Source organism: Amblyraja radiata, chromosome 21 (genome assembly GCF_010909765.2).
Source record: "Amblyraja radiata isolate CabotCenter1 chromosome 21, sAmbRad1.1.pri, whole genome shotgun sequence".
Lineage (NCBI taxonomy): Eukaryota > Metazoa > Chordata > Chondrichthyes > Rajiformes > Rajidae > Amblyraja > Amblyraja radiata.
This window is the reverse complement of record NC_045976.1, coordinates 18536561-18548628: the sequence shown is the minus strand read 5'-3', so window position 1 is coordinate 18548628 and position 12068 is coordinate 18536561. Positions and strand designations below refer to the sequence as shown.

General features: G+C 40.9%; 1 protein-coding gene across 10 annotated transcripts in view; it reads left to right on the top strand.

Moving 5' to 3' along the window:
• The window catches only part of anks1b (ankyrin repeat and sterile alpha motif domain containing 1B), a 703274-nt gene that overhangs the window by 532904 nt on the left and 158302 nt on the right, over positions 1-12068 (top strand). For all 10 annotated transcript variants that reach the window (XR_004415215.1, XM_033039691.1, XM_033039692.1 and 7 more), the window contains one exon: positions 9562-9730. Coding sequence is in view for 9 of the 10 variants with exons in the window: in XM_033039691.1 (XP_032895582.1) it covers positions 9562-9730 (169 nt within the window). In the remaining variant the exon portion in view is untranslated. The remainder of the gene's footprint in view (positions 1-9561; positions 9731-12068) is intronic.

The following is a 12068-nucleotide window of genomic DNA, read 5'->3' as shown; positions in this document are numbered from 1 at the left end:
TGGTGAGTGCCTGGACGCACTGCCTGGGGTGAAGGAAGCAGATATGACAGTGATGATTAACAGGTTTGTTAGATAGGCATATGGATATGCTGGGACTGGAGGGGTTATGGATTACATGTTGGCAGATGACATTAGTTTATCTTGGCATTATGTTTGGCACAGACATTATGGGCCAGACAGCCTGTTCCTGTGCTGTACTTTTCTCTGTACTATGTTCTATCTGGGGTCACAATATATTAAATAATTTTGTATAACATGGGGGGCAAACACTGCACAGTGTAAGCACACAGCATAAGCGGGGAGCTGTCACAACATAATGTTATAAATGATGCAGGCTGATGATTATTACAATGCCTTTTGGCATGGATTTAAACTTGTACCATGACAACTGTAATCAATCTTTCTGATTAATTGCTTTAGTCAAAGTAGCCATTTCTAATTTAACTCATACTTCATTGTTCATGGAAATTCAGACCCCACCATGACTCATTTTATTTACCTCCCCTTCCTATCCAAGTTATAAAACTGATTGGAGATATTGTTGTAGTGAAGACCAGGCAGGTTATATGGTGGGTGGGAGATCCCTCCTCCCTGATTACTGCCCTGGGAGTGACATAGAAAAATGCACACATACTACCTGGAGCTGCTGCTAGTTTGCATTCAGTCCTGTGAGAATCGCTAAACTGTAGAAGCTGGGAATCTGAATGATAGTCATATTTGACACCAGTCTTCTCTGAGAATAGATCTGCTGCAGAGCCGTGTAATCTGAACAGTGAAAAACTGTTCATGTAGGCAAATAAAACTATACATGAGTAAGTAAGGTAATTAAAAGAGACAAAAAGAAACTGCTTGCAGAATATAATGTTGCACCAACAGAGAAACGCAGTAAAAAAGTGCAAGAGCTACAATGTACAAGAAGATCGAGAGTTCAACCCGAGTATGAAAGGTCGGTTTAAGAGTCTTTAACAGTGGAGAAGAAAAGGGCCTGTCCCACTAACGCGACTTTTCAGCAACTGTCTTCGGCCTCCAAGCTCGAGGGTTTTCCAGGCGTGCCCTCGAGCTTGAAGGTCCAAGACACTCTTCTTAACTCACGGATTAGGTCGCCGCAGTGGGACAGCCCCTTTAGAGTGACCTCCAAGGACCACGTGTCGACCATGCTGCGTGTTTGAGTCAAGCGCAAAGTCTTCTAAACTCACAAACTAGGTCCCCGCAGTGGGACAGGTCCGGAGGGTTCCTGAATTTTTCAACACATGTTTTCAATTTTTTGCACTTTCTGCACAATGAGCGTTCATAAGATCATAAGTGATAGGAGTAGAATTAGGCCATTCAGCCCAGCAAGTCTACTCTGCCATTCAATCATGGCTGAACTATCGCTCCTTCCCAAACCCCATTCACCTGCCTTCTCCCCATAACCTCTGACACCCGTACTAATCAAGTGAGGGGGAGAAGAAAAAATGACTGTGTGTGAGTGATCCTTAACTATGTTGGTAGGTTTCCTGAGACAACATGAAGTTTAGATGGTCAATAGGGGAGGGGAAGGTGTGGGGAGGGGGAGGTTGGTAGTGTGGTGGATTGGGCTGCATTTAGAACTCTGTCCTAGACAGAGTAGTAGCCATGCCAAGATCTGGTGTATCCAGATCAGTTACTTTCCATGGTACATCTGTAAAATTTGTTAAGAGTCATTGAAGTCATATTAAATTGTGTTAGCCTTCTGTGGACATAAAGGCATTGGTGTGTTTTTGTGGCTGTAACTTCAACGTGGTTAGAACAGGACAAACTGGTCCTGCATGGTGATATTTACACCAAGGAGCTGTCGATCATCTTGTTGTGGTTAATACTTCAGACAGCCTACTTAGCAATCCCAAAAAATGGCTTACCTTGATGAAAAATCTTGGCAGGGAACCAGATCACTTCGGACGAAGGATAACAGTGTTCCCGGGTACTCTGAGGAGTTCAGACTCAAGGGGTCTGATAGTGCACTTTCTTCCCCCTTCAAGGCCAAACTGTAGCCTCTTACTCAGTCTTCAGCGATTGTTTCCAACAAGACCTGCTCGACTACGTCAATGGTGTGGTTCAATGTTCTTAAACAGCCGAAAACGCAAATAAAATCAGTGATCAAGCAGTAAAATCTTTATTTCGCCGTATGGTAGGACTCTTACAGTATGTAGATTACAGACTTTACAGAGTTCTCATCCCCACACAAAGGGGCAGTGATCTAAGTACATATATTTATACTCTAATAATCAACGATTCAGCAATCCCTTATCTACAGAGCATAGTACAGCCTCCTGCTTCTTAAGATTGACAGCTTCTTAAGATTGACAGCTTCTTAAGATTGACAGGTTCTTCTGACAGAGGAAGGGTTAGCCATATATGGTTATATGGGAAGGCTATTTTTCTGCAGAACAAACATCTTGGTTTTTTCTACTTATGATGCACATTATAATCTTATAGAGCAAGGGTTAGTGCCAAGAGTCTGAACCTCCTCTAAATGTTTATATTATAGAGGAGACTTTCATGAAGCTGTACTTGTTATCTCGCTTGTTATTGGAAAAAGGTACATCAACATCTTTGTTAGCCTTGTAAGAGCTTCCTGCTGGCTTTGCAATTAATTAGGAGAAAATAATAGGATAAATAATTTAATTTCAGCTGAATCCATTATTGTAAAGAATAAATCTTTTTAACTTCCACAATCTCCTCTTGAGTACCATTGATACAGACTGGGACATATAATTCATCCCTGGATGGAGGCTCTCTGAACAGCTACTGAAAGGAGTAAATTGAGGAGGATCTGGCGATGACTTTCCCTGTGGCAGACAGCAGGACGATTTCTCTGGAGCCACAATTAGACGTCTGCTTTCTTGAACAAAATAGTCACAATCACTACATTGCTGAGGTCCTCTACAAAATATTCCCAGATGTGGCAAAGACACAATAAAAAACCCTTCGGCCTATTGAGTCTGCACCAACCTTTAAGAAATAATTTACCCTAATCCTAAACTAATCCCATTTTTTAAATTCTCCAACGTTCCCATAAACTCTTCCCAGATTTTACCACTCACCCAGAAGAGAGCATTTTATGGCCATTACCAGTGGCCAATTAACTGAACAACTCACGTATCTTTGGAATGGGGAAGAAACCTGATGAAAGCCAGGTTGTCACAGGGAGAACAAGCAAACTCTGCACAAATAGCACCAATGATCAGGATCTTAAAAAAGACACAAAGTGCTTAGCAGGTAACTCAGTGATTCAGATAGAATCTGTGGGGAACATGCATGTGACATTTAGGATTGAAACCTTTCTTTAGGATAGAACTTGGGGTCTGTGCTGTGAGGCAGCAGCTCTATGAACTGTGTGGCTGTGGATGGGGAGGCTGTGGAATTGTGACTGCAAGCCAGTTCCTGCCACTGCCCATCTGGTCCTGGTTCTCCACAGCCTTGTGTGAGCCAGAACAAGAAATTAAGTGTTATCATGCAGATTGAGTATAGCTTGAAGGGAATGCATTATGGGAAATTAAGGCTGGCCCAAAATTACTACTTATCTGTAGTTTCTCTTTTATCTCTATGGAGAGAATCTTGTATGGATAATTGGCTGTTTCCTCACGTAATCACCTCTGGCCTGTCAGCCGACATGATACATGCTTCATGTGGCCAATTCTTTTAATAGTCTGCTTCATTTACTCAATTATAATTTGATCACTTAAAAGTATTTTTCTGGAGGTTATGCAGTTGTCATATTTTTTAATAGCAAGTATGGTGCTTGTACCATTTTACATATCAAGGTAGAATCATAGATACTTAGATATTCATCAAAGATTGGATAGGTTAGTGATTATGCAGGTGATTAACTGTGGGTGTCTGCATGGGATGAATGAAAAACTGCGGGCTACTGACTCGACAAGTAGCAGTGTGAGTAAGAAACTGCCTGACTGAATGGCGATTGTGTATGGGGGAGGTCCTTACTCAGCCAAATTCCCTGCTGAACTATTACCGAAACCACAAACTTCTAAAAAGGGTCTCAGCTTTTTTTATTTGCAAGTGAGTCCTTAGAGTGTAACCACCTCTTGGGGATAGCGACATGTAATGTGGGTCTCTATATTGCCAAGGTCAGCATTTTTTATGTCCATTCAGAAGTTAGTGATTATTGGTATATTGGCAATAATCTTTGTGGTGGGGGGACACCAGCAAGGTGAAAGTTTCCAGGGTTTTGAACCAACAATGATGAGGAAACAATAATGCCACGGTGGTGCTAACTTGGAGAAGAACTTCCATGTGAACATATGAATTAGGAGTAGCGTAGATCACTACTCCCCATTTCAGAAGATCATAGGCTGATATGACTTTAACCTCAGCTCTGTATTCCCACCTACTCACAATAATCTTTCTCTCCATTGCCTAACAACCATCTATTTACCTCTGTCTTAAAATATTGCAGAAACCCTGCTTCCATTGCAGTTTGAGGAAGACTCACGGCCCTTGGAGAAATTACTTCACCTAATCTTCGCTGTAAATGGTCGAGCCCTTATTTTTAAACAGTGATATCTAATTCTAGGTACTCCTACACGAGGAAACATATTCTTCACATGTACCCTGTCCAGACCTGGCAAATTCAATATAATGTGGAAAAATGTCAGAGGAAAAATAAGATGTAGAGGGATCAGAATGCCCTTGTGCATCATCTTAAATGTTTCTGTCAAAATATCTTCTACATTCCAACAGATACAACAGATAAATTCCAACAGGCTGTCCAACTTTAGTCTCGGCTGACAACTCACCCATCCCAGATATTAATCCAGTGAACCTTCTCTGAACAGTTTACAAAGCATAAACATCCATTCTTAAGTAAGAAGACAATTCTTCGGTATGGTCTCACCCATGCACTTTTGTATTAAATTCCCCAGCAATAAATTTTCTGTTAGTATTAAAAACACATGTCGGGCTTTTGTCATCGACTACAGCTTGGTGTTCAGCACCATCATCCCCTCCAAACATGTTACCAAGTTCAAGGAACTGGGTCTCTGCTCATCCATTTGCAACTGGATCCTCGGATTCCTGGTCAACAGACCCCAATTGGTACAAATTGGCAACAACACTTCCTCCTTGATAGCCATCAGCACAGGATCACCTCAAGGCTATGTGCTCAGTCCCCTGCTCTACTCACTCTATACCCATCACTGTGTAGCTGGACACAGTTCTAACTCCACCTTTAAATTTGCCACGACTCCACCATTGTTGAACGAATTATGGTAATGATGAGTCAGAGTATAAGAGAGATTGACCGTCTGATTGAATGGTGCCAGAACAACAACCTTGCTCTGAACATCAGTAAGACCAAAGAGCTGATTGTTGAGTTTAGACGAAGAAGGTCGAGGATCCACAAACCTGCCTTCATCCACATAATAATAATAATATGTGGTGGAGGAGAGTCAACAAGTTGGTGGTGGAGAGAGTCAACAAGTTCCTGGGTGTGCACATCTCTGAAGATCTGCCCTGGGCCCTGCCCTGGGCTCAGCACATTGATGCAATCATAAAGACAGGCCATCCATGCTTCTACTTCCGTAGAAGATTGAAGAGATTTGGTATGTCGGCGAATACTCTCTTGAACTTCTACATGTGTATGGTAGAGAGCGTATTGAGTGGTTGCATCATAGCCTGGTTTGCCAAATTAAACACCCATGAACAAAGGAGATTAAAAGTGGTCGACACTGTCCAGTCCATCATGTGTACTGACTTCCGCACCATCGAAGGATCTATGGGAAGTGCTGACTCAAAAAGGAAGGCAGCACCATCAAGGACCCACACCACCCTGGTTATGCTCTCATTTCTCTCCTGCCATCAGGAAGAAGGTATCGGAATCTGGAAATCGTGATCTCCAGGATCAGGAAGAGCTTCTTCCCAACAAACTATCAGACTGTTGAACACAATAAACACCAACTAAACTTCAAACTATGAACTGTCGTGATTGCACAAGGGACTATGGGATTTTGTTTTGTGTTGCACTTAATTTTATTTATTGACCTTATTTTGTTTGTTTTATTATGTTATCTTTCGAGTACTATGTTTACAGACTGTTGTGCTGCTGAATGTAAGAATTTAATTGTTCAGTTTTGGTATAAATGACAATTAAATGACAATAAATGACAATCTCTGGACTATGGATCATTTTAATATTGTGCAGAAATGGGAGCTTCTGGCCAAACTTAGATTCAGTGAATGGGCTACTGCCTGGTTGTGTTGTTTATGACACTCTCCAACAATTGGCCATTGATAAAGAATGTACTAATAGTGGGGTTGTAAGTCAGATTGAATTTGTCCTTTTTGAGGCAAACGGGCAGCTTCTACAGTGGATGGGCAATCCTGCCAAGTGTATAATGTAGACACAAAAAGCTGGAGTAACTCAGCAGGATAGGCAGGAAAGAAGGAATGGGTAACATTTTGGGTCGGGACCTTTCTTCAGACTGGTTAGGGATAAGGGAAATGAGAGATATAGACGATGATGTAGAGAGATAAAGAACAATGAATGAAAGATATGCAAAAAGGTAACGATGATAAAGGAATCATGCCATTGTTAGCTGTTTGTTGGGTGATAATGAGAAGCTGGTGCGACTTGGGTGGGGGAGGGATAGAGAGACAGGGAATGCCAGGGTTACTTGAAGTTAGATAAATCAATGTTCATAACACTGGGCTGTAAGCTGCCCAAGTGAAATATGAGATGCTGTTCCTCCAATTTGCATTTAGCCTCACTCTGACAATGGAGGAGACCAAAGACAAAAAGATCTGTGAGGGAATGGGAAGGAGAATTAAAGTGTTTAGCAATCAGGTAGGTTCTGGTGGACTGAGCGAAGGTGTTCAGCGAATCGATCGCCTAGTCTACGTTTGGTCTCGCCGATGTATAAGAGTCTACATCTTGAACAACAAATACAGTAGATGAGGTTGGAGGAGGTGCAAGTGAACCTCTGGCCAACCTGAAAGGACTGTCAGAGTCCCTTGACAGAGTCGAAGGAGGAGGTATAGGGACAGGTGTTGCATCTTCTGCAGTTGCAGGGGAAGGTACCTGGGGAGGGGGTGGTTTGGGTGGGATGTGTAGAATGTGCTGAGTGCTGCATGGGTACCACGTAGATGGGAAGGAATATCACTGAGTTATGCTTGAGATAACTAAGTGAACATTGAAGGCGAAGTGAATGGGGAGAGTTTGGCAGCTGTGTCCATTCATGCCAGAGAGGCACCTGTAGGAAGAAACTCTGAAGGAAGTTTGCAGAGAGGAGCTATTCCATATGTGCTGATTTTTGACAGCTGGGCTTTGCCATCATTTATTGTCTTATCAGCAATTCTCATTGATAAGGTGTTGTTGAGCAACCTTGATAAACTGTTGGAATTCTTATTGTGAAGGGCTGCCCTTAATGCTGGTTGGTCAATAGACAATAAGTACAGGAGTAGGCCATTTGGCCCTTCGAGCCAGCACTGCCATTCAATGTGATCATGGCTGATCATCCACAATCAGTAGTTTAGTTTAGAGATATAGCAAGGGAACAGGCCCTTCAGCCCACCAAGTCTGCACTGACCAGTGATCCATGCACACTACCCTACACACTGTCAATTTACAATTTTACTAACCCAATTAGTCACCAAAAAACCTGCACGTCTTTGGGGTGTGGGAGGAAATTTGAGCACCCGGAGAAAATGCGCATGTCATATGGAGAATGTACAAACTCTATTCAGACACCACCCATAGTCAGCATGGACCCCGGGTCTCTGACGCTGTAAGGCAGCAACTCTACCGTTGCTCCACTGTGCCGCCCATTGTGTTATAAGAAACCAAAATAATCTACTCCAGCTCCCATTTTATATATTTCGATGGAGATCAGGCAGGAAAATAGAATTAACACCAAGAATTTTGACCTTATTGAATGACCCAAGGAAGGAAGGCTAACTCCTCTTTCACATTGTTCCTGTGTGTTAAAGACATCTATCCCCTCACTTGCGTTACAGGTTTTAATACACTTTATTTTTGCATATCCCTCCTTATATTTTCTTCCATTTCCCCTCTAATCAGAGAGAAATTCAAGCAATTATGACAACCAATGTAGATGTTCAAACAATTAAAGGTTAGAAGAAAATGCATTGGGCCAAAATCCAATAAAATGGCAGTGTAACCTTTTCCTGCTTCCTAATTTAAATCAGGATTCTCAGATATTGGAATTCTGCTGGTAGTGGGAAGAATCAATTCTTATGAATAAAAACTGAATTTCAAATGCATTCGATTCAGTATGAATTTTATATAGCAAGAACCCTGGACCTTTTAACCAAGGTTTTTCTCACCGTTTCTTTGATGATTCCTGGTTTGTGTACATGCATGGATTGATCTCAACTCATAATATATCATAATCAATTCTTTACCAAAAATAGAAAACTCGGAGAAAATAGTGCAGAAAATGTATGGGGAATATTTTCTTTCATTATTTCTTTTTGAACATCTTGATTTTGTAACCATTTCTCGACAAATCTTTTGTGAATTGTTTTATGTTAAATAACAGACCGAACAATTGAAAATGCCTTGAGGATCACAGGCTTTCTTATTCGCTCCTCCTCTGATGAGTTTCTTGTTGCTTGTTTAGGCGTTTATTCACTAGTGGTGTGATTCAGACTGTGCTGTTGAACTAGTACTGGTTTAGACCTATGATTTTCAGTATTGGGCAAAATTTACATACTTGTGGGGATTATGTTTTTCTTAAATGAGAAGTTGAAGAAGGAGAACCATCTGCATTATAATCAGACATTTGAAATGTGCAGAGATATAATTGTTTCAATTATAGAATCCCCATGTCAGTTGCAAAACAAAATCTTGTCCGAAACAGCTTGATTTAAAATAAGAAAAAATGTTTGTAATACGACTGTGTAATTTATAATTATTACATGTATCATACAATCATAAAGTTATACAACACGGAAACAAGCCCTTCGGCCCAGATTGTCCATGCCGACCAAGATGCCCCATCTACACTGGTCCCACCTCCCCACCTTTGCCCCACATCCCTCTGAACCCTTCCTAATCATGCACGTCCAAATGTCTTTTAAATGTTGCTATAGTTTTTCCTTAACTATCTCCTCTGGCATATACCCACCACCCTCTGGGTGAAAAAGTTGCCTCTCAAATTTCTATTAAACCTTTCCCCTCTCACCTTAAACCTGTGTACTCTGTATTTGAATTAGTTCAGCAAAAACACACTGTGTCTGGAATAATAAGGGCACCATGGAAAGTACATTAATGTTGGCAGGGACTGAGACCAGGCATCTGTCCAAGGGAGAAAGAATGGGACCAAATGGGGAACCCATGTGCTTCCAGGAAAATGACAAAAGATATAATTCAAATGCTTCTCCATCTCAGCCTGGAAATTTGTTGTGAATAACCAAGGCTCTTAAAACTGCACACAAAGAGTTTTGTATGGTATTGTTTGGAATCTCTCAGTTTTTATTTCTTACCAAATAAACAAAAAAAATGGAATGCAGTATGCAATACTTGGAAAGCTTTGTATTGACACTTTTATTTTTTATGTATTTCAGCCTAAACAAAGAACTTCACTAATTTCCTCACAAGAGGTGTACAGACCAAGTCACGTTTATGATCAGTCAGAAGTCAGTTCATCTGCAGGCTATGCCAGCGTTAACACCACACCTCCCATTAGCCCTGCCAACTACTCTATTGGATCGATGGAGGGCAGTGATATAATAGGTAAGCTAACAGTTGTGAATATGGAAAAGATTATAGATTTTTGGTTTCCTGATTTGTGTATGCTTTATATGTACTTGTCATTGTTTATGTACATTGAGTATATTTAAAATAGTTTACAGCCCAACACAACTACATTATTGCAACAAATTCAAAAATATATGGTGTATTCTTTTGAACGATATCAAAGTAGCTAACAAATCATACCTTCAAAATAATAATTCAGATGGAACAGCCAGTTGGAAATGCATTGTAAGGTCTAAAAGAGATAATCCACTATCTGTTTTGCCGAATCAAACAGTTCCTATTAAATGCATTCTTAATAGACCTCACAAAGCACTTTAGGGTACGTACATAGATACCAATAAATGTAAGTTTTGAAATACAAATCTGGGGCATTAAGCCCTTTGATCCTGCTCCACCATTGACTTTGATCCTGACCAACCAAACTGACTGTGAAGAAACAAGGAACTGCAGATGGTGGTTTACAAAGAAAGACAAAGTGCTGGAGTAACTCAGCAAATCAGGCAACATTCCTAGAGAACATGGATAGGCAATGTTTTGGATCTGGACCCTTCTTCAGACTGATTGTATTGGGGTGGGGGCGAGAGAAGAAAGCTAGAAGAGAAGAGGGGCAGGACAAAGTGTAGCAGGTAACAGGTAAACATAGGCGAGGGGGGTTTTGATAGGCAGATGATTGGGCAAAGGCCAGATTTAAAAAAAGGCCTGAGACAAAGCATTGAAAGGGACCATGGTGTGTGTGCAATGGAGCCCCACAGGGAATGGTTCTGGCCCCATTCCTCTTCACCCTGTATACTGCAGACTTCAATTATAAGTCTGACACATGCCACGTACAGAAATATTCAGCAATTGTGGCATTTGTACGGAACGGGCTTGAGGAGGAATACAGGGCCTTGACCAGAGCCTTATGTGCTTGGAGTAAAGAGAACTGGCTCATCCTGAATACAACCAAGACTAAAGAGATGGTGGTTAACTTTGGCAGGTTCAAGCTCCCCCTTCAGCCGGTCAATGCTGCAGGGGCTGACATTGAGGTTGTGCAGACATATAAATACCTTGGAGTGCACCTTGATAACAAACTGGACTGGTCTGTCAACTCTGACGCCCTCTACTACAAAGGCCAGAGCAGACTCTTTTTCCTTAGAAGGCTCAAATACTTCAATGTGCGTAATGATGTACTGTACATGTTTTACAATACTGTGGTTGCAAGTGTCATTTTTCACGCTGTTGTCTGCTGGGGCAACAGTATCAGTGCGAAAAACAACAAGAAGCTGGACAAACTGGTAAAACGGGCTAGCTCAGTGCTGGAGGAGAGAGTGGACTCTGGGATGGATGTGCTTGAGAGGCGTATATGGCGCAAGGTGCAGGTCATCCTGGAAAATCCCAGGCATCCCCTCCATGTAATTCTGGAAAGTCAAAAGAGCACTCGGAACAACAACCGGCTCCTCTCCCTGCGCTTTAGGACGGAGCGGTTCAGGAGATCCTTCACCCCTGCAGCCATTAGATTTTATAATACGGACTGCTAGGCTGTAGGGGGATGTGTTTTTGCATTTTTTGCATTGCTTTTTTTTTTTAAATGGTTAATTATTGGTCTTTTTAAGTATTTATTGCTCTCAGGTATTGTCCACATTGTATTTTATGTAGTTTCTGTCTGCGTTCATTTTGAATGTGTGGGTTTGTTGGTTGGGGGCTTCTGGACATCTGAATTTCCCTGAGGGGATCAATAAAGTATTTTTTATTATTATTATTATTATTATTATTATTATTATTATTATTATTATTATTATTATTATTATTATTATTATTATTATTATTATTATTATTATTATTTGATAGAAGCAGAATTAGGCATATCGGCCCATCAAGTCTACTCTGCCATTCAATCATGGCTGATCAATCTCGCACTCCTAAACCCATTTTCTTGCCTTCAAAAATTAAAGACACTTTCAAATACTTCAAAACTTTACTGCAAATAAATAATTTCAAATATATAATTTACCTTAATCTTAGCTTTCTTTCTCAAAACCACAATATGCAAGATCAATGTGCAGATTTCTCAGCATAATTCCCCAAAGACAAGGATTTTGCTGAATGCAAGAGAACACAACACAAAGAATTAAACAAATATAATAATTTTCTTGGTTGAGGAAATATTTTTCAGGCTGATTCGATTTAAGTAGTTGATTATCCATATCTGTCATCTGTATACTGTCTTCTCTCATATGAAGAGTCTTTCAGAAAGGTCACAGGGCATGCTGGTTAGTTCTCCAATCTAGGCCGAAGGGTTGCCAGGCCACTGGATTTTGCTTTGCCCATTAACACA